Here is a 23,537-nt window from a genome sequence, read left to right as displayed (position 1 = left end):
ACAGTTTTCTTTAAGTTTATATGCAAATATATGAGAAATTAAAAAGTAGTTTGATAAGGACAACAAAGGCTGATCTTTGTTACCATGTCTTATCACTTTGAACCCAAAATAGAAAGGATCAACAAAGTACTTTATGAGATTCCCCTTAATTTTGAAATATAAATGTTATGAGATAATCCACTGTTGAGTCCTTACAAAGAATAAGAGGAGGGTTGCATGGAAAAGTAAGAAAAATTTGTGACTACAAAAAACACAGAACTTCTTTGTCCTGTGAAGGACTATTGTAATAGTCCTTTTCATAGATATTAGCACACACTATTACTTGTAATATTTATGTAGTCTGAGACTACATAAGCCCAGAGCATCCTCTGTACCACACATGAGAAAACACAGTTCTTCCCCTTAAAGATTTACAAGCTAACTGAATTCGAGGAACCATTTAATTTTATTTTACAGATAGAGCAGGCGACTTTTCCAAGGGCAAATCAGACATGCTGAAAGCAAGCTACAAAGCCTCTCTTTTGTATCGCCCTTTGCTGAGTACTGTCATAATAACTCAACCATTCCTGTCAGCCAACAAAAGTATACCTGACAAAGATTTGACAGATAAAAGTTTGGATGAATCCCTGCTCAGATGATGCAAAACCACTGTAATGTTGTCCAGTTTCAAGATGCAAATCAAAACATTTAACAGAGCACCACAGTCACTCAAGAGCTGAGGCACAATCAACCTCTTGCTCATGCCTTGCTTTGTTATGATGTCGGTGCTGAAAGGGAAACAGAAAAATACTTCAAAACACAGTGACACTTTGTTATACCACAAATTGGAGCACACAGCCACTCAGTTTGCAACGGGATGTACTGCTAAATCCTGCACATTTGTCCTTTTCAGTTATTCTGTTGATAAGAGACAAAGCCAAGGCCTATCCAATGTTTACACAACACTTAGCAGGTTCAGCAGGTCCTGGCTAAGCAGGTCTAGGAAAAGGAAAGAACTAGCTGAGGCTGGCTTGTTCTGAGGCAGCATTCAGGCTCCCTTGGCTCACTGTGCCAAAGGAGAAGAAATAAGCAAGATTACTCATTTATTATCAGCATATTGGAAAGTGACCTGCCCACCAGCAACCAGACTGTTAGTGAGTATATCTGGTATCCCTCTGCCAAGCAGCACACATCAGCTCAGACCTCTGTCCTCTGTTGCTTGTGAGGCTCCATGCAGCTCCCTCCTCGGGACATATTAGCTTTTCTGCCCACTACTCATCTGTCACAAGGATCTTGTCTTTGGCCAGCATTTATGCCAAGCAGGTCTATAAGCACTGCAGCCTCCTCATGTTTGAAGATACAAGGCCTTTGACAACACACAACATTGCTATCCTGACATGGTATCAGAGTCCATTTTCTTCCCTAACAGATTCCAGAACCTGTCACTGGCAAGAATTTGTGATTTTACTTAGAGCTCAATACTTTCATGATTGTGTACATGGGGAAATTTTGAACTTTTATTTACTGTTTGCTTAGCAAATAAGTACCCAATCAAGAGCCCATTGAGGTCAGTTGTCAGAGTACTATTGCTTTTGGATCATGTATTGAATTGCTGTGAGAGTGTCACCAAATGTATCTAGTCTAACAAACGCTTTTAAAAATATTGTCCAAAGATACCATGCAGAAATGCATGAAATTTTCTTCATTTGTCCCGAGTAAGAATATCTGTCTATAATACATCCATTTCTGGCAAGCACCATTGTGTAAGTGACAATCAGACACAGATAACTGCAAGCAGTTGGTCCTAACTTTAGAAAAATCCTGCTGCAATTATCACAACTCAGGTATCAGCGACTGAGTGAATCTCTCCTCCCAGGAAACAGATTCAGTGCCTCACTCCTGCGTCAGAACACAACTCATAAGCACAATGGCAAGCAGTGGTCTGGCTTCTGGGTTGACTGAAGACCAGCTTCCAAGTGAAGGCACTGTCTGTCCTTGAGACTTTCTGTGGCTAACCAATCCCAAGAAAAAAAGAAAAAAAGATTTTGTGGAGTGAAAAACAAATTTAAAGAAAGAGAACACCCAACTCAGATATATCCAGTAGTTCTGCTTAGTAGGTTCCAAGTGCAGAAGGCTTCTGATTATGCCTAGCAGGAAGAACATTGATAATTTTCTATAAAAATGGAAAGTCAAGTCACAGTACTAGAATAAAATATAAAAAGGTCAGTTAACAAGTTACAGAAGCATAATGCTGAACAGTATCCGTATGAGATCATTTTTTCAAAGATAGCCACATAAATCTTAAGAGCATCTTTTGTCAGATGCACATCACCACTGAGGCCATGAGCAGGTCTGTGGCTACACGTGCAGTTCAGCAGATCTGACAGCTTAATGCTACAGAAGGCAGGAGATCTCACTTCTCCTCCATTATCACACAAGCTCTCCCTGCTGTCCTAGCCAGTCCTCTTTCCCTTCCCCAGCTGCACCATCCTACTCGATTTCTACCTACCACTCACAGCACTCATTGGCCGATATCACTCATTGAAACGTTAGAAGGCTGGTCCTGTTTTTGTTTCGTTTTGTCTTCCTGCTCTTCTCTTCACTGAGTGTCAGAGGACCAGCTCACGGAAGTGTCTGACAAGTACTGAAGCTGGCACAAAGCTAGCAGCAGGGGCTTGTGGCCAGGAATAGGGAGAACAGCGAGACACAGAGAGGGAAAACAGCCTGCTGTCAGCAAGTGCTGAGCTGCCTATGAAATGCAGTACACTATGGAGCTGCACTCACCTGGTGGCAGAGCCTTTAGGATCTGGCTTTACATGAAGAGAACAGACCCTCGATTTTTGTGATTTGCCTCTATTAACAGCCATTTAGCAGTTATTTACAGAGAGGATAGATATACAAGTGTTGCTAACAGAGCTGCTCAGAGTATCTGCAGAAACACTCAGGGCCACTTCTTCAAGGGTGGACATATTCTGCATCCTCAGCTCTATTCTTGGATCATTCCCAGTGAAACCAGAGTTATTTATATAGTTGCCTAGATTAAACCTCGGCTGGCCTCCTTACTTTTCTTCCCAGCGATGCTGTCCACCAAAGCACAGTGCAAATACGTGGATAGTGAAGTGGCTGTTCAGTCTTCAAGCTTGTAGGAGCATGTACTTGTATGAATACAAACATTTTCTCACCATTTGGCAAAAGAAAAAAGAATACATTACCTCTGAAAAACGTGTGTTAAAACCAAGGTAAGTAACCTGAGATAACTGTCTAACAAACTCTTGAGAGGTGAGCACATGCAGCTCTTTTCATCTGAGTAGCTACATAAGATCAGGCTATGAAGCTGCAGTTTGCCTTGACCACTACAGAGTGTGGGATCTCCCTGGTTTTGAAGAAGATGGAGACGTACCAGCTATGAAGGGTCACTGAAATACAAATGTATAATGAAAGTTTATTTATTTTGACTTTATTTATACAGATGTATAATGACATTTCATTTATTTTGACTTTGGGGAGATAAACAGAAGTGTTCACTTCTGTACAGAAAAGAACGGTTTTCAATGTAGAGATTGTAAGAACAGGAAATAAGTAACATACTCAAATATAGAGGCAGACATGTCTGGCTGTGTCAGCTGGATTCAGAGCAGGAAATACATTATTAAACATCACCATCTACTGGATGCTCGTGTTTATTCCTTGCAAAGGGATCACTAAGCTGCTACAGTGAATTAACTTGTCAGACAAGATCCTGTTTTCACAGATCTGGCACTGCTCATATGGATGCTAGCAGGCCAACATCTGTGGATCTTTGCAGCACCAAGATAGGAAAAGGGTTTTAGCATTTTAAATACAAATGCAAAAACATTTGTGCCATACAATGCAAACTGAAAGAGTTGATAAGCCATAATGGCAACTTAAAAAACTGTTGGGTAGTCAAGTATTGGGGCCTGATAGAATGCTCCTTCCCTTCCCATTAAGGACAGAAGCCTCTGGCCCCATAGGTATTCATGGCACTTCTTTGCCCAATGTCCGTCCTCCACATCTCTCTCCATCAGCTTTTTCTCTTCAAGCTCCAGAGAAGCCATAGCGCTGTGTGGCAGCAAGGGAAGATGTGAATACCCACCTCTGCAGCAGAAGACATGTCATGATGAAGTCTTACAGCTGTGACGGCCCTTCTCCTCCTTTTCCTCTGCTCTCTCTAGAAGTTCTTCCTCCTTTCTCCTCCTTTCTCACTACTTTCTCTTTTTTCAGGTTCAGGTTGGGTTTTACAAAAAAAAATACTTCTCAGAAAGAGTGGTGATGCACTGGAACAGGTTGCCCAGGGATCTGGTAGAGCCGCCGTCCATGGAGGTGTTCCATAAATGTGTAGATGTGGCACTGAGGGACATGGTTAGTGGGCAAGGTGGGGACAGGTTGATGGTTGGACTAGGTGGTCTTAAGTGGACATTTCCAAGCTTAATGATTCTATGATTCTGTGATTCTAAGGCTATATTTTGTTGCATTTACACAACCAGACATGCAGACCATCAGAACGTTCATACATTCTTCAGAAAAAAAGTGGCTGAGGTGAAAAAAAGCTTGGGAAGGGTTTGGGAAAAAAAGCTACAATAATTGTCCAAGGGCAGAGAAATTTGCACGAGTGACAATGTAAACCCATCACTATTTTTATCAAAGAGAGTGTTTGGATAATTATTGAAAACAATAAAGTTAATATTATGGAAGATGCTTCAATGCTTCAACCCTTTAATTCATAGATAGACACTTCTCTAAATAAACTTGTGAGATTAATAACCTTCCTCCTGGATTCATTTCTTCAGAAGGCATTGGCAGTGACAGGGCTGAATGTAGAGGGGCTTTTAGGTTTGTGCAGATTTTTTTGTCAAGAGCAACACACTGTTAACAAAGTAAACACCAAACTGTGGCAAGGACAAAAAATAAAATAAAATAAAATAAAATAAAATAAAATAAAATAAAATAAAATAAAATAAAATAAAATAAAATAAAATAAAATAGAATAAAATAAAATAAAATAAAAGAGGGGGAAGAAGTCTTGTTTGTATTGCTGGACATTAAAACTGTTCCTTGTAAATCAGAAATGGAGTTTAGGAAATGACTAGGTTCATGCTATATGAAGGCAAGAATAATAATAAAGATTGATGTTATTGAGAAATTATTTCCTTGTAGAATACTGGTCAATGCTAGTAGGTACTGTACTGTACTTCAACTGTGCTTTACGCATATCTGGAAAGAAATAGGTGCAAGTGTACGTCAAGTAGTCCTGACACTTGGACTCCCAGGGGAGTGGTCACGGCACTGAGCTGCTGGAGTTCAAGAAGTGTCTGGACAACACTCTAAGTCATATAGTCTGACTTTTGGGTGGTCCTGTTTGGTGCCAGGAGTTGGAGTTGTTGAGCCTTATGGGTCTCTTCCAACTTGGGATATTCTGATTCTATGATTTATCAGAGCTCCTACGTAGTTTGTTCCGCTGAGGAGGACATGGCATGAAAAGTTTCCAGCACTTACATAAACATCATGAAGTTAGACAGGAGCAAACTGAGAGTGAATAGTACTTCTATTGCTTCATTTGTCTTTTCATTCCACACACAGAATCCCTCAAGTTCTTTCTGGCAAGTCTTATACATATAAATAAAATTGAAAATGTTTGGCTTCTATGTGCTGTGTTGGCAACAGTAAAAAGAAACACCACAGCAAAATGAAGTGGTGCAATACCTGGGTGCCAACATAAAAGGTATTTGATATGAAAATTATGAACAATTCTATTGTGTTGCAGATCACAATGTATGTGAGCATTTTATCCAGGTTACATAACAAAACTTACTGAACGTTGGTGGGATTACACCAACATAAAATTAACTTAAAACTGAGCAAGACTTCCCCACCACATACATGGAAGAGACATTTGTGAGAGGAAGATTTTTTCCAGTGAGTACTATGCTTTGTGTGATTTATTTCTGGGATACACCATTTTTCTCTACTAGGAAGGGAGACTGCGGTGACCAGATTAGACCTGGAAAACTATCAGTGGCACATAGGATTTTGCTCACCAGAGATTCATCACAACAGTTAGTAACTGGGAGGTTTTTTCATACTGTAGAAATACTGATCCTCTTGGGCCAGGCTCTGAAGCACTCAGCTCAGCTGAAAGGCTCAGAGAAGTCAAAGAACGAGACGAGATTTTACCGTAGCCTCAGAACAGAAGCTGAACTGTCTTTGTCAGCTGTGCTGAGAACTGACAGAAGTCATACACGGACACAGTGATACGGACAAAGTTGTGTATAGTACCTCGTCTGAAGTAAGAAGGAGACAGGAGAACGCCGAGGCGCCCCTCCCGCACGCAGTGCGGAGTTAATCATTAAGCCCCCGCAGACCCACTCCCCGGTCCTCCAGCCCCGACCCCTCCGGAGCTGCCCTCAGGAGGGAGGGGCACCCCGAGCCCGCCGCCTCCCGAGGCACACCTGTTCCTCGCTTCGCTTCGTGTCGCCTGTCCTCCCGCTCGGCCGTCCTCCCCACCGCAGCCCCGCACAGGCGGCCCGCACCGCCCCGCGCCCGTCCCGTCCCGTCCCGTTCGGCCGCCCATGGGCGCGGCGGCGAGGCGAGGCAGGTGCCGTTGAGCAGCATGGCCAAGGGGCCCGAGCAAGAAGACGCCTTCCTGCACCTCCCGGCCGCGCAGGCGATGTCCGCCGCCGGCGCGCCGGAGGAGTGCTACGCGGAGCTGCTGGCAGGCGGCCTGCTGCCCTACGCCGAGGAGGGGCTGGGAGCCGGGAGGGGGCTGCCGGAGCTACCCGCCGCCATCAAGTCGGGTGAGGACCGAGGGGAGAGCCGCGGGGGCGGACGCGGCCCTGCCCGTGGAGCAGCGCCGGTTTAACGGGAGGCGCGGGGGGGATGGATGGTGTGCTGCCGGCCTAACGCTGTCCCCGGCCTGCTTCTCTCTTCGCTTTTTCTCGCGCAGAAGTGCCTTTTAACGGTGAGACTCTCTCCTCGGAAGAAGAGGATGCGGATACTCGCGACGGCAAACTGAGAACCGCGGACAAGAGCCCGTCCCCGAGGAAGAGCATCACGCAGATGATGAAGGACAAGAAGAAGCAGACGCAGCTCACCCTGCAGTGGTAGGGCCGGCCGGACGGGGGGTCCCAGAGGGTCAGCCTCGGGGCTGAGCCGGCGACGGGAGCGGCACCGCGCCGCTCGTCGGCCCTAGCTGCGTTCGTTGGGTTCCTTGGGTTTGTTTCAACTTTTGATAACCCTCATCTGCATACAGATAAGGTCTCCCCCAAATTCCCGATGTTTTGAATTAGCAGAGGTTTATCCGTTAGCAGAAACCTCTGTCGGGTTCCCCCCCCGCATATGGCTGTGAGAGGTATTGGAAGATCAAATTTATCCGGGACAGAAATCACCGTGGGTCAGCTTATTGTACCTGGATGTGTGATCCAGGTGGCTGATATGGAATGAAACTGTGTTTATTTAGCTGGTCATCCTGATTGAACAGGGATACAATATTAATACATATACAGTCAGTTACACGTTATTTTGTTTCAGTAAAATAACATTCTATCTTCTTTCCAGAAATATTAAGCCTAGAAGTATTAAAAAAAATGGAGAAATGAAAAATTACCTAAGAATTTTGTTTGCTCTTGTTATTCTCTATGGCCATGACAGTTACATTCTCCCTGCCTCTCACTATTTTTTGCATTACATTCTACCACCCACAGACACCCTAACTTCGTTTTATTTAGATAAAAATGAACCAAATAAGAGTTCAAATTCTGTGGACTTTAACTAATACAGGTATTTCCTGAAATACTCTGGAAGTTAGTGAGCAGTACTGTTGAATTAAATGGGAGCCTAGTTACCAAATGTCGGTTGTAAATCTAGAGCTTTCCTTCTAACTGAAAAGCAAGAATAATACGGATATCCCAGTTTCTTAGTTTAGTTTACATCTGACTTAGAGCAGACAGTAAATTGTAAGGATTTGAGCCTGGGGAGGATGTACAAAATAATTCTGTGTGCAGTATTTACTGCATGGTATTTTCTTATACATTGTGTAGTTTGGAAGATAAATTTATTGCAGATAATTCCAGGAGTAGCAAATGATGGATATTGACAAAGAAGAGAAACAATCAGGAGTGGAACACCTTGCTGTTACCCAGAGTTCAGCTAAAGGGAAGACAACTGGCTCCTACTTGTTTTTAAATTAGACTTAATTGAACATTGTCAGGCACTTGTATTTTACAAACAGATGCACAAAAATGTATACTCTTCAGAAAAATGTCAGATCTTTGATTTTTGCTATGGTTTGGTCAAGAAACAGCTTCAGGTCCAACACAGAAAGTAAAAATCCAAAGTAGGAAAAAAAAGAAACTTTTGTTGTTAAACATATACTGGGACGGAAGATGCAAGATGAAGTCCCTGCTCTGTTCAAAGGTCAGACTTAAACCCAAGTGTTCCAGTACATAATTGGTGCTCATCTTCTTAGAGCAAGGTTGGTTCTTAGGTGGTAGTCCATTAAATCAAAATCATTTGAATCAAATTACATTGAAGAAGACTCATTAGGAAAAGGGACCTGGCCCCAGGTGTTCTCTGCAGCTACCTTAAGCATCAAGTGTGGTCAGTTTCTGGTGTTTGTCTTGTTCAGTAGAAACTCATCTATGTGCTGTCATGGACATCTTCAGTAAAATGGAAAAAAAATTAGGGGGAGTGTCAGAAAAAGAGAAGGGAAATAAAATGGGGAAACATGCCGTGTTGCTTCTTACCCTGGCGGTTTCTTTCTCTGTACAGGCTGGAAGAAAACTACATTGTCTGTGAGGGAGTTTGCTTACCAAGATGCATCCTTTATGCACATTATTTAGACTTCTGCAGAAAAGAGAAGCTAGAACCTGCCTGTGCTGCAACTTTTGGGAAGGTAAAGAGCAAATGTCTTCATCATTTGTTAGGCCAGTTCTTCGATAGACTCACAATTCAGTATGCCTGTGTTAAAATGCCTAATAAATGTTTTTTCTGCTTTTAATGTACATGTGGTCAAACTAACCATGCTATTGCAAATGTGAGAGTTTTATGACAACAACTTTAGAAGAATCAGAAGGAACTTTTGTTTCTTTTTCTTTGTTTTGTTTTCTCTCCAAGAGCTTTCTTTTTTCTTTTTAACAGTGACATTAATGTGGTTCTTTCCATTAAAAAAAAAAAAATTGACATGGAAGACACTTTTAATTATACTAAAGTGCAAAGTGAGAAGTGACACAGTAAGCAATACAAGCAGGGGAATAAAAGTTAATAATGCAAAGAGCTCCTGAATGGGGGGAAAAAAAAAGTTGATTTATCCTCTTTTCTGCCTTTCTCTACAAATAATCCTGAAATCATTTTAATGAAAGGGAGATGTGAACTTTCCAAATTAAACTCTGAGTAGTTAGTGAAAGGGGAAACCAAAAATGCTGATCTCTTCATTGTTCATAGATAGCAAAATGCATTAATTTAATGAAATAATAATAATGGATTTAAAGTCCAGTTCATAAAATGTTCACTTACTAATTTTTTCATCCTGAATGAGATATGCTTTCTCAGTGTATATCTAATTTTCATTACACAGTTCCAACATAAATGAGGAAAACATCAGCTTTCCATTTAGACTTTGACAGAGATCTAGCTATTAGCTGTGTCTGTTAGTTCTACCTCTGTTACTGAGTTTTATTCTTAATAGGTCTTTTCCCTTAAGCATTGTTGTTTATGGGAAGAGTAGGATGTTTTTAGGGCAGTAATCTCAATTTCAGGAGTCCAGTGACAGCATGTTTTTCTTGATTTGAATTAAATCACATTACGTGCCAAACAAATTTTCATAGTGTTTCAGTTGGTATAAGTGTGCATCATATCGAAAGTGCAGCCTTTTGATAGTGGAGGGCATAGAAATACGTGCAAGGCAGGGAAATGTTTTTACCTGAGCCTTCAGGTCAGTTTTCAAATCAAAATTTGATTTTTTTGAATAAAAAGTCAGTTTTTTTCTCGCTGTTTGGCTTTGAAAATGGAACGGCTAGCAGCCAAATCTTTCCCTTGGTTCTGTTTAGATCTCTGAAGCTAAAGATACAGTTGTACTTAGGGATCTGAGTGGGGCAGGATCATGGGAGAAGGCTTTGCACTGTAGAAGTGAAAATGGAAAGGAAGAGCAGACGAGGAACTCGGGAAGACTGGAGGTACACAGTGAGATGGATGAGGCTGGAAGGACCTCTGCAGCGTACAACATGCTTAATTGTTTATGTTGTGTCTTATGTGCCACGAATACTTATTTATGGACTACATTAGACCATGTATTTATCCTACAGTTTCTTCCATGAACAAATTGCTAAGAAAGTATGCTGCTGTTAGAAATTAATACAGTTATTTTCTCTTTAGACCATTCGCCAGAAATTCCCTCTCCTTACCACAAGGCGGCTTGGAACAAGGGGCCATTCCAAGTAAGGCACAGTTATCCATGTATCCGCTTACCAAATACATTCTAGGAATTAAATGTATTTTCATGCCTTCGTAATGAGTATTAATTGGTAGGAGGAGTTATTCAGATGGAAAGCTCTAGGTGATAACTTGTGATGTACATGATGAAATTGAAATAGCATTTAAGTGAAAACATTACTGCAGGCATAATTTCTAAAAGTAAACTGATTAACCTTCTGAAGCACAATTATTTTTATAGAGCCATATGTTTGTTGAGAACATACATCAAAATGTTATATGTGTGTGCATAAAACATTTTATAACATATATCATCGTTACAACTGTTCATCTTTCTATAAATAATGTGCAATTTAACTGTGATTTCATTTGCCTTTTGTAAACCTGACAACTTTCAAACTGTTCTATCCATAACAATACTAATTAATTAGCACTAGAAAAAAGCATTGTCTTCTGTTTAGGAGAAAGTATATATGTGGATAATTTTTAAAAGCTCTGATAAGTACATGGCCTGTTGCGTGGTCATTTCATATATAATGTATCGATCTGATTTGTATATTTCAGCTGCAGAATATTAGCATCTGGAAACAGATTGCAGACAATTATGTGTCACTGCATGTGGTGAAATGTTTTGTTTGTTCTGATTCTGGCATTATGTTTTTAGTTGTGATAAAATGAGTGTAAAGCAGTGGCGAACAGTGGTAATAACATCCCTTACTTCCACTCTCTCACCTATGTCCTCATGCCAAGACTGCTGAGGAAGTACTGATGAACTGTCCCCGGTCTGATTTTTTTACTTTTAGTAGGGAATACTCCCTATAAGGAAGTGAAAATGTATTGGTGTAAGGAATGTAGAGAAGTGATGATCTGTAGATGCTCTGTAGAGAGTTTTAAAGGAGATTCACTTTTAGAAAGGCCAGGTATAGGGAAAAAGAGGGATTTCATGCATTTTCTGATGTGGCATAGTTCAGCTATGGTTACAAGCACAAGCTGCTGCAGATTTGGTCAGCTTTGGAGATGGACATTTGCTGTTTCTGTTGTGTTTAAGTTTTTTTAGGGGATCTGGCACTCATCATCTGTGCAGAAATATTTGGCAACCTTCTGATTCATGAATGCCTCTGTTAAGTCTTAATCACGTTCGCAACCCAGCATATTTGGAGAAATACTTTCAAGTTTTAATGAACAAGAGAATACAAGGGGAAAGTACTGCAAAGATGCTCATTATATTTTTGATCTGATATGCCTAGTAAATCATAAACAAGATCCAAACTTCTAAAGCATGTCATATATCTGTGTAACTAAAGCATAGTAAGTTAGCATCCATCAAGTAAAGGGGCATGTTTCAAATCTTGATTTAGACATGGGAATCTAGCCATAGGCTTAATTGTGTCACTACAGTTCTCTTTTCTCAGAGACATTTAAGTGTGCTAGCACAGATATACTTCATGCGTGACATTTCTTCAGCGGATCCAATAGCCCTACTGACCTTGATGGTAATATGTGCCATATTTTCATATGGATTAACTGTTCTTGGGCAATTTCCTCAAAGGAGATGAGGCATCAGCAGGTTTTGTTTGAACATCTGGCGCTTCTTTCTCCTTTTTTTTCCACTGGAGTTTTCCTCTTTAGCAATTAAATTCTATGCTTAAGCGTGGTAGTGAAAGTGACTATTTTTTTTTAAATTCTGTTGTTGCTGTTATTATTTGGATATAATATTAGTAGAAGCAGTAATAGCTCTAGCTATTTTTGACAGCAATGTTTGGTGTTGTGGTATTGCCTGGGAAGCACTTGTTGTCCAGGGCTTAGGTGCTGCAAAAGCATGAAAGTGCTCTCCAGTGGAATCATTATTCTTATATTACAAAGAAAAGCAAAATCTTTAGGAATTAGTAGCCCTGCACATACTGCATGCACGTGCAGTAACACATTGATGGACCCTGGCTGTGATCAGAAGAAAGCGAAGAAAATAAATTCTCTCTTCCAACTTCAAGATGACAGAAATTTTCTCCTACACCATACTCATGAACGTGAACTGGGTTTTAGAAAACAATGCTGTTCTAAAATCTGAGGCACAAGTGCTGCTCTAAGGTGTGAGGTATACAGACAAATGTTGGTTTCTCCTCAGGTTCTGAGCAGTGTTCTGTTATCTGAGGTTCCAGGCAGAGAGGGGCCTTAAAAATGCTTCTAATAAATCCTAGAACTTGGATCCTCAGTCAGAGTCTCCCTCTCTTTATATCCAACAGTCTTATTTGTGCAAAAGTGTAAATACTAAGATACTCATTTAAACATTTGACTAAGAAAGTACAACATATTGGACACAGTCTTGTTAGCAGTGTTCACTTATCTCTGATGCCCATGCTGATCACTCCAGGTTGCTGAATGGCAGGGGAAGATTTCTATATCCCAGCTGACTGAAAGAAGGCACAGCACAATAAATAAGTACTGCAAACTCTTCTCTGAGATTAGCATTTCTTAAGCAACAGTTGTCTGTAGTGCAGGTTCTGAAGCCTCCTTTTTGCACAGGCAATATTGGATATACTGTGGCCACTAGTAGAATTTAGTTACGATCTTCATTGTACATGAATTATGTGGAGCAGCTATTTAGGAAAATGTGCATACAGCTCAAACCATGCCCACAGAAGGCTGTTGAGCTCAAGTTACAATTTAATTTCTTTGTAGACTTTGACCAGTGTTGAATCTTAGCTTTTATCCATCATGTCTGAAAACTATTATCTTATTTATTAGGAGTGATTTAGTGGGTTAATAAAACTGATATGGCAGCTGGCCTCATGATAACAAGTTATTGCAAGTCCCTGAACAGCTTAAGCCTATCATTTCCTTATCAGCTGTCATTTGTGTCAGTGTATGCTAAAATCAGGGCTACTAGTTGCATAGGAACATATGTTACAATAAGCCACTGAAATTAAGAGAAAAGCAGTTTGGTTTGTTTTTCAGTACATTAGTTACAAAAATTGAGAGTAAGTTTCTTGTGCCAGCTGATTTCATTTTAAGAATTATGTGACAGAACAGTAGAAACATGTATACTATACACATAAACCTACAAATATGCATGTAAGGAGACAGAGGGTACTCAAAGCTGTAGGGTAAAGACATTATCTGCATGTCTGGAATAGGTATATTACTATCAACAATGAGTCAAAAATAAGATATTCAACTAATCATTTTGGGCTGTAAGAGAATGAAAATCTTTATATCTTATTACTCTATGAAGCATGCCAGACAGAATTTGAAAAGCACAGGTTATATATATGTATGTATATATTTATACATATATATAGATATTATTGCTCCTGTGCCATAACTGGAAAGCTGTATTTTTTTTATTAGTAAAATTAAAGGAAATTAGAAGGATAGTTGCTCCGCTTTAAGGGCAGAATAGGTACTGAAAGCTTCTATTCTTCATGTAATAAAATGTCAGAAGTGTAAATTCTGGTATCTTGGGGCATTCCAGAACAGGAACAAGTATTTTGCTTGCCATTACAAACCTGAGAATACAAATCATACAACAGTGCCTGTTTGTAGCCCAAATATGTTAATACTGAGTTAGATATTGAATAATCTAGATCTTGATTCCTAACTTGTGAAGAAATACTGCTTTTCTTTGGCCTCTGGTTTAACAATAGGGAATTCCAAATTTGTGGCGCAAGTATGAAGTTTTATTTTTAGAATTTAAAAAATGGTGCATAATTGAAACCGAGAGGTTTGGGATGTCAGAATGGATGCAGGGAACTGCTTGCTTATATGGCCAATGCCACGTACATTACTGTGCAACATTTTTAAAGAAGTAATCGGAGCTCTGTTTAGTTTTTCATTCTGTGCATTGCACAGACTTTGCAATGTCAAGGCTAAGCACATGTTCTTTCACAGGATCTATACATATACATTTTCAAAACTACTTAAATGACATCTAAAATAACTTCATTTTCATGAAGGAGAAAAAAATGTTCATGCCTTTAGCATTTTTGTCAGAACTCTTTAAATATCAGGAATTTTCTGATGTAGGTGTTTGGCCCAATACCCCTAAACCAAAAGTAATGATTGAAAAGCTTCCGGACTTTAATTCACAATACAGATGACACACTAATACATCTGAAATAGAGGACAACTGTCCAGCATTGTGATGTTTAGTGAAAGGTCACATTTAGAGAAAGGCATTCTAAACCACCTTGAAGGATTGCTCTGATTTGGTCGCTCAGCTTTGACTTCACTGAGTAAAAAGGAAACTGTAATAACAAGATGTACCTATGTGTGAGCTTCTGAGAATAAACAGATATTTTAAAATGCTCTGTTCATCACATCACCATCCTGAAAGAAATAATCTTTTAGGAAAAGAAAATTAGTAGTAAATAAATAAGTGAGAGACATTTGGCCTTCTTAAAGGTCTCGCCACTGTGATCTACCACTATTACATAGACTCATCAATTTCAGACAAACAGTAAAAACCATGATATTTAACAGCAGCCACTTTTTGCCACAGTTTTTTGACTATAAAATCCTGAATGCACGCAGTGAAAACAGAAACAGAAATGACTACATCAGCCAAGATTTTCGGAGCCACCTAGGCTAAGCAAACTTATCACCAACAAACATTTTCTTAGTATCTTTTGTATCTAATATATTTAGTCATATTTGTAAATATGAAGCATTTTAGTTTTTTGTTCTTATCTACAACTATCCCATGCAAAAGCAAACTGTAGAATTGTGATTTTTTTTTTTTTAAATGACCATCATCAGGAATAGCAGAAATGAACTGAAAACCTTCACGTGTTCTGTGAACTGCTTGCTGGAGGGTTTTACTGTGTCCAAGCCTGGGGCCCCCAGTACAGGAAGAATATGGAGCTGTTGGAGTGGATCCAGAGGAGGGCTACAAAGATGATCAGAGGAGTGGAGCACCTCTCCTGTGAAAATAGGTTGAGGGAGTGGGGTTTGTTTAGCTTGGGGAAGAGAAAGCTCTGGGGAGACCTCATTGCAGCCTTCTAGTACTTGAAAGGAGGTTACAGCCAGGAGGTGGACAGACTTTTTACATGGTATGATAGTGATAGGACAAAGGGAAATGGCTTTAAACAAAAAGAGGTTAGATTTAGGTTAGATGTTAGGAAGAACTTCGTTACTCAGTGGGTGGTGGCGTGCTGGAACAGGCTGCCCAGAGAAGCTGTGGATGCCCTGTCCCTGGAGGTGTTTGAGGCCAGGTTGGATGGGACCCTGGGCAGCCTGAGCTGGTGGCTGGCAGCCCTGCCCATGGCAGGAGTTTGTAACTAGGTGGTCTTTAAGGTCCCTGCCAACTTAAGTCACTCTCTGATTCTGTGATTGAATCTTCAGTATGAACTTTTTGAGAAGTTTTTGAGACATTTCAGTCAAATCAGTGCAATGTGTTGACTATCACCCCTGATGGATGAACTCAAGCAAACTTTCCTATGACTAGAGAAGATCTGCCCCTATCTTGCTCTCCCACTCTGCTCCTGAAGGTCGCTTCTTTTATAGCAAAATCAGCGAAAAGCAGTATCTTATGCATAATCAGATTTCTTAGCACCAGCTCTTAGTGTTAAGGTGTTGCGCTCAGAGCAGCAGGGGATATACAATAAATGTATTCTTCCAGTTCTGCTTTGGGGCAGTAATTTCCAGGAAAGCAATGAGGGAGATGAATGGAGGTGATAACTGCTTAAGCAGCTAAAGCAGAGTCAGTCAGCCTACAACCTGAGAAATGAGTGAATGAATAATTCATTAGCATTTCTCATCACAGAAGGATGAACACTATAGGCAAGAAAAGCAGTAGGGAGTTACTTTTCACTGAAAAGTGTTCTGTGATATCCTCTAGATATAACAGTGGTAAACCTGATAGATTACATCTGATGGATCAAACTAGCACTTTTCCAGCAAGCTGGAATTAAAATGAAAGAGAATGCACATTAAGGAAGAGAGATGTAACAGGTTTCTGATAGGTGTATTAGGTATATTCTTCAAAGTAACATTTTTGTAAAAGAGAAAATGTTTTAAATTTAGAGAACGTGCTAGCCTTGAATTTTGGATCAAATCACAACAATTCTATTTTCTGTGAGATCAGATTATTTTTTCCATGACAGCAAAGTAAATTAGTAGAAGCTGTAAAGGAAAGTTTTCATATAGCATTGAAGATCAGTTTGACAATTCGTTTTATTTGACACGTCACACAGAAATAAAAATACTCTTTTTTTTTTTTTTCCACAGGTATCACTATTATGGAATTGGCATCAAAGAAAGCAGCGCATACTATCACTCTGTGTATTCTGGCAAAGGCTTAACCAGGTACAATAGCATACATCTGAGATACAAAGCCTCTGCCCCTGCTTTAGAAAGATGGTCAGTGGAGGTGCAATTTAAAACTTCCCTAAGGAAGGTATTTATAGGACACTAATTGCTGTTGATACCAGAACTAATATTGCTGTATCTGTCAATGTCTGGCATTCAAAGATTTAGGTAGCAGTTTGCTCCCTGCAGACACTGATTTTTGTTTCAACAGCTTGGTCTGGATCTTTTACTTGTATCTTCCAGTATGGCCTTACTGTAGTCAGCACAGAGCTGCATCAACATATACCGTAAGAGGATTTTTTAGTGTAAGGCAGCAAAACACATTTTCCAGAATACTTGTCTCATTTTGTTTGCTCGTGCATCATCCTGTGATTTCTTTCCCCAGGACAGCTTCCCATTATGAAACGTCTGGAGAACGGTGTGAAGCTGGCACCTGTGGGTAGGAGGGAGGAGGGGTTAGTGTAGATTAATATTTACAGGTCCTTTAACTGGCTAATATCAGTTTAAACCTAACCCAGGAAGCTCTAATTATATTTATTTTAGGGACAGCTAGCAGGATCAATACGTTACGATAGCTGCCTGTTGGTTTGCCAAAGATTAATTGTTCGTAAAACAAATGTCTGCGTTCACATATGGCTTGAATGATGGCTTTCATTGTCTACAGCAGTATGCCTGTGTAAGATGGAAATATGAAAAAGCAAAAGAGTAAATGAGCTTATAGTCACACACAGAAAATTCAGCTGCTGTCAGATTGAGGTTATATCCAATGAGCCTTTTTCCGAACAGCAGCACAAGTGTAAAAATTGAGGGTAATGTTGGCAATAATGTTGAAAAGGAGTGTTCTCTCTACTGAAGGCCTTAAGGTATAATAGAATGGAATATGCCATTTTCTTATCCATTATTTACCCAGAGCTGCAGAGGTGTTGCTGGTGCACAGCTAGATTATTTTTTTTCACAATTTATCATTATCTTGAACCAATTGCTCATTGAATTGACAAAAATCAGTTCTTTCCACTTAAAGGAATGTAGTTCTTCTTAGACCTTAACTCAATGTCAACCAGTGCCCTTTCCATTGAAAACTCTCTCCTTGCACAATCTAACAACAAGTGCAAAGAAATTGGAGGTTCTGCAAAATTCCTCAGGGCTGTATTTTCAACCATCTGTGCTCACATAAATGCATATGTAGATTTTTGTGAGTACTTAACACTTCTGAAAACCATTTTTTCATATGACTGAGATAGTTGTGCATCTTTGGAAATCCTATGCTCTACATATCAGAATCTTTGGGAAATTATGCCAAATGCACCAAAGGAATCATGTCTTGAAATTCCTAAAATTAAGATGGTTTGTTTCCAAAGAGTTTACAGGTAACTCTAGGTATCCCTGTCTTGAATAAGAAATACAGAAAGAGGGACTAGGCTCTCAGCTTATCAGTTGCTTAGGATTCACTAGCTAGGAACTTTTTATTTGTGTTATTTGTGCTCTCATGTTGGAGTCATTGAATTTTCAGGGTTCAGCAGTCACTAGCTGATTTAGAACAGAAGCTCAAATGCTGACTTTGCGTAGTCAGGGCTATCATTGTGTTTGGATATGGCTGTGTGAGGACAGTGACGCAGCAGTCTGGGGTTAATTGCAGACTTACAGGGAAGAAAAGTCAGGCAGTGTGGAGATTCAAAATAGAGAGTGAATATCCTGGTTGCTGGCTGCTAAATGTAATGATCCATCTTTAACCTCTACCCTTTGCACAATTGCTGTTCTAGAAGTAAGACATAAAAACTGTTCCTGGGTCAATCTCAGAGCAGAAATAGGCAGTGAATGAATATATATGATTTGATGATGGTATCAGATCACACCATTCCAACACAAGTAAAAGCATGTGTAGGTCTTCACCACAACACATGCTAATTACGTGGCAGCTTGTGAAATGATTAGAAGGGGCCTTGGTTTAGTTGCCTAAATATAGGCCTCTGCTGCCATTTCAGATTTAATTGACATTGAAGTGTTAATATCTTGGTAATTGAGCTGACTACAGTAGTCCTTAAATGTAGTGTTTATGCTTGAACCCTTTAATTCCATTGTAAATTTGACCTCCTAGTTCATTTAAGGATCAAACTTTGCACTGCGAAAGGAGTGTAATTGACACTAAAGTTATTGATATACACAGAATTTTGAGAAGGATAGCTTTAACTGGTGATAAAGGCTCTGGAAGAGCAATACTAGCAGATGCAGCTTAGTGTTTTTGCTGTACATTCTTGTACATTATACTATACATGTGGAAATCCACAGTCCATAACAAAAACATTTAGCTTTGAAGCTAATCAGCAACTCATTGGAGTCAGCTGAGTTATGTCTTCATTCATGCTCTTCTATCAGCAAACCAGGGAATTCTGTGGGTAATGTACTGAATCATCACACGGTGGGAGCTGTGCCTGGCCTGGACAAGTGAAATTCATAATCTTTCAGCCTCTGGATTTCAGTCCTGCCAGCATAGCATCTCAAACACATGGAATGACAGCATTGCTGCTAATAATTATAAGACTTTGAGTTGCCCACAGTATCTTATCAGCTGGCAGAAGAGGAAGTAACAATGATCAAACAAGCTGTGCTATCTTGCACATTTATCATTATACTGATCCTTTGGAGTCTCTATCCTTACGCATTCTCTAGTGAGGTAGCTGTAATTTAAAAGGTATGTTTTCTAATTTCTGCCTCTTGGTCCACTGAATTCATTGGAAATCTCTGGAATGGACTATTAAAAGCACAGTCACCATACTGCAAAGTATTTTTGATAATTGAGAAATATTTCATCTCAGAAATGTGTTTTGCTTATATCAGAATAGTACTGTGGTAAAAGAGAGTGAGAGATTACTATGTTTTCTTCATTTTCCTGAGAAGTATAAATTCTATATACATTTTTTTTCTATTCTGAATTTACTCAGCTGTATCAAAAAGTTATGAGTTTCCTCGACCTCATGGACTTGCGTCTATGCTGCCCTTGTGATATTTGTGACGTTGCAAAGATCCAAAGAAATAAACTGAAATGAAGTTTTATACTTTACTTTTTGTTCAGTGGTCTGAATCTTCATGTTTAAAAGCTATCTCCAGTAGGTTTCCCTGATATCCTCATACACTTGCAAGCCAGCGGAACAACTTTAGAAAAAAGAATGGGTTTTAGTATTATCATATTTGGAGAAACATAAGTCATTTTTCTAATCTATTTTATGTGTAGATATAGATATGTAAATATGTGTATATGACAGAGTGATAGAATATACCTGTATGTATATTAAAAATGTTTTGCTTATGAAAAAATAATAAAATACATTTATTTTCAAAGGTTTTCTGGAAGCAAGTTGAAGAATGAGGTAAGTGCTTTAGTTGGTTTCCTTTCACTTCTGTCATAATCAAAGTAGCATTTGTGACCTGTGGTTCTCTTCATTCACTTCTTTGAAAATTTCAGCAGTGTTTTGCATTAAGGATTAGACTGCAGAGCCCTTTTTCATGTCACTGAGTATTTGCTCCTCTAAATACTTATAGGAAAGTAAGACTGGAAGGCAAATTCCAAGGTTCGTGTTCCAGCCTAGTTTCCTGCAACTGCAAAGGTTTGTAACAGACCCTTCGGAACAGAGGCTCAAGGTCTAGCTTCTTAGTTTTTTGCATCCACTACTTTTGTAGGAAGGCTTTCTCAGAATCTCATTGGTCTGACTGGAGATTAATGAGCTTTGATAAATGGAATTTTACACCTCTTCACAAGCATAATCTTTTTCTATTTTTATGACTTTATGACATTTTATTACGATGCATCTTTTTGCTGCTTTCGCTTACTAGGTATAACAAACAGCTCTTTAATAACGATCAGAATCACAGCCTTTTGCTGTACTTCTTTTTATTTAATAAAGTCTTACAAAAGTCATGTCTCCAGTTTCTCTGGGAAATGTCTCGTCTGATGAATCCTAGAACTGTATAAGTTTGGGATGTGACAGTTTCACAAATAACCTACAGTTTTACTACTGTACCATCTGATACAGTCATTGTCATTCTGACCATATTTGTGCTAGAAGATTAAAGAACATTGTTCGACTATCTTAATGATTAAGGAGTGCCCTCAGGATTGTTCTTTGACACTGAGTTGAACTGTCATGGCATAGCCTGCATCCATAGTACTGAACTCCTAATCCTACAACATAGCATTGTCACTTCTCAGCTACGTTGTCCTTAGCATGAAGTAACAGTTGAAGCATTTTTGGAAATTGTTTAGAAGAGTTGTATATGGTATGAACTGAAAAAAAAATGCCAGGAACCATTCTGAATGATGCAGGTTCGATATTTTCTGGGGACATTTCTTGACACCATTTAATTTAGCAGACCAAATACGGTTTCTGTGATGAACTGATAGAAAACTGGTCGTTCTCCTTTTTCATTTCCAGATAAGCAGTTCCTAGCTGATAGCAGAAATTCTTATTGGCCCCTGAGAGTGTAGCTTTACTCTATTGATTTTCAGCCCCTTTATTGCCTTTATCTCAAAGCCATCCAGATATTTCTGCATGACCTCTTGGTCTTCCTCTTTACTGATGATTTCATTAGCTCATGTCAGCCAGTTTAATGTATAAAATACTCTGTGACATCGGTCCCATGTCTGGTCTTTGAGAATTTTCACTTCAATTTCAGTCCAGAAGTTTCACTGTAAACACAGCTTGTTTAGCTGGAGCCACTTTCTTAAACATTTTACATTCTTCATCTAATCCCTGCTCTCACCAGCATACCTGATCATTTCCTGTAGTAACACCATATCAATTATTTTAGTAAGGTTCCAATAGATTTGCTGCATTTTTCTCTGTCCAGATAATCAGTTATCTTATCAAAAGAAGATAGTGCTATGCCATGGGAGATCAACGTATTCAAGGATTCACCAGCAGTACTACGACATTCATTTTTTTCATTGTTTAGGAATGAAAGATTTCTGGTGCCCTTGGCATAAATGAATATGTGCTTTAGTTCCATCCCAGATGTGGAACTCATGTTTCCATAAACCTATCTCGTTTTTGCCCTTTCTGCCCCAGACTTCAATACCTTGGTCTTCCCAGAAAAATAATCATGAACAAGTCAGTGGAAATAGGTGAGAAAGAACACATGCATATGAGATCTCTATTTTGTATTTTTGATGTTCTCTTTTTTTGTTGTCTGAAATTGCTCAGATGGGCCTCAAGAAAAAGACATAGTTTTGTAGTTAAAACTGATTTTTAATAACCTCAATTTATTGAAAATTTGGCAACATAATTTCCATTAAAGCGAATTGTGTTATGTCCTTATTCGTATGCTTAAAAGTACACACAACTAGGTATTCCAGAAACATTTACAGTGATTGCATAAGGTGTCTCAGCAGGAACATAAAGACATTGAAAAGATGTTAAAACTCTGATTGTCTAAATATACTGAATAAATGGCATTTGAATGAACACTTAGTAAGTGCCAGAGACACTGTTTACTTCTGGCATGTTTTATCACACTTTCTAGTATTCTCTCTGCAGGGGGAGATATCAGCAAATTCTTTTATCTAAACCAGTTAGTGCACCATTAGAGTCTGTATGGTTAATTAAGCAGATAATATTACTGTCATTATCTTAATGTTAAATGGCCATTAGAAACAGATGGCATTAAATTGAAAGGGCAAGTGGCAGTGGGTTAAAATATAAAGCCTAGAACTGAGACACGGTCATATCATTAGCAAGGTACAAAACATAGCAAATTATTTTAAGTCACCCGCCAACATCACTGCCGGCTTTTACTTGAACTAATTCCTTTTAATCCAGTTTTTTAATATATTTCATGAGTAATTGCATCTTAAAGTAATCAAGATTTATTCCTGTTATTAAAAAAAGGAAACAACAGCTATTCAAATAAAAAACCACAATCAGTTCCTGATACTTACAGGCAAAAGTATTGACATGAAGAAACATTAATGCTTCCAGATTTCTATAATTTCTTTTACTTAGAGCTTATATGTAGTTGGGTAGTAGATATCACAGGCAAAATTTGTTTAAATAGTATAACTTTTACTTCCTGGCTGTTTTGGTAGAGATACCACCCTATAGAAATGGGGGATGATACACATGGTGAATAAATCAGCTAGAGCTATATTTTAGTCAGTATTTCCAATAATTTCACTTGAAACTGGCCTTCACAATTCTTGAATCAACATTTTTAGGAAAATATGCCCTTTTGCTCTTCTTCACACTATATTTTTTCTGTAAGCCTACTACACCCACTAAAGTGAAATTTGACTGTATACAAAGAGGAAGGAGAAGGCCACTTAAACTGCTATTCTAATGTCTAGGGCATGGCCAAAAATTCCATTCATTAGTACAAAAGGAATCTGCTTGGAAGTAATGGATTTACCACAGGAATATGCAGAAAGCCTACTCAAGGCCCTTTGCCAGGCTTCAACGTAAGGACTGGGTGGACTAAAATGTAACAATGAGTTTCAGCCATTTAATCTCTAGATGTGAATGACGTCCTCTGAGAATAAGCATGATTCAGTAAGCACAGCTCCATAACACAGATTCTATTGCTTCTCTTGTGAATGAGGGTTTCATCTTATATCATTTTAGAGCTTAATAAGCATGATGTGGTGCACATTAAAAATACAGACATAGTAACATTATATCACTGCAGGATGTGACTGTTCCACTCAGCAGAGAAATAGACTAAACCATACTGTGAGAGTACTAGGTTAGGAATTTAAATGAGGGTAGGTTTACCTTATATTGCTTCATGGTCAGCTTGAGAACTGACACAGACAAAGTGGCTGTTGT

The 23,537-nt window shown here is 39.1% G+C and overlaps 1 protein-coding gene across 1 annotated transcript in view; it reads left to right on the top strand.

Annotated features, from left to right (window-relative positions):
- The window catches only part of RFX6 (regulatory factor X6), a 33,676-nt gene continuing 16,373 nt past the window's right edge, over positions 6,235–23,537 (top strand). Inside the window, exons 1-6 of the mRNA XM_021392757.1 lie at positions 6,235–6,791; positions 6,941–7,097; positions 8,764–8,887; positions 10,366–10,427; positions 16,645–16,722; positions 20,063–20,090. Coding sequence (XP_021248432.1) covers positions 6,608–6,791; positions 6,941–7,097; positions 8,764–8,887; positions 10,366–10,427; positions 16,645–16,722; positions 20,063–20,090 — 633 coding nt within the window. The 5' untranslated portion in view covers positions 6,235–6,607. The remainder of the gene's footprint in view (positions 6,792–6,940; positions 7,098–8,763; positions 8,888–10,365; positions 10,428–16,644; positions 16,723–20,062; positions 20,091–23,537) is intronic.

The sequence above is a fragment of the Numida meleagris genome, chromosome 3 (assembly GCF_002078875.1).
Source record: "Numida meleagris isolate 19003 breed g44 Domestic line chromosome 3, NumMel1.0, whole genome shotgun sequence".
Taxonomy (NCBI): domain Eukaryota; kingdom Metazoa; phylum Chordata; class Aves; order Galliformes; family Numididae; genus Numida; species Numida meleagris.
Note: the sequence above shows the minus strand (reverse complement) of the source record. Positions and strands in the feature narration are given on the sequence as shown.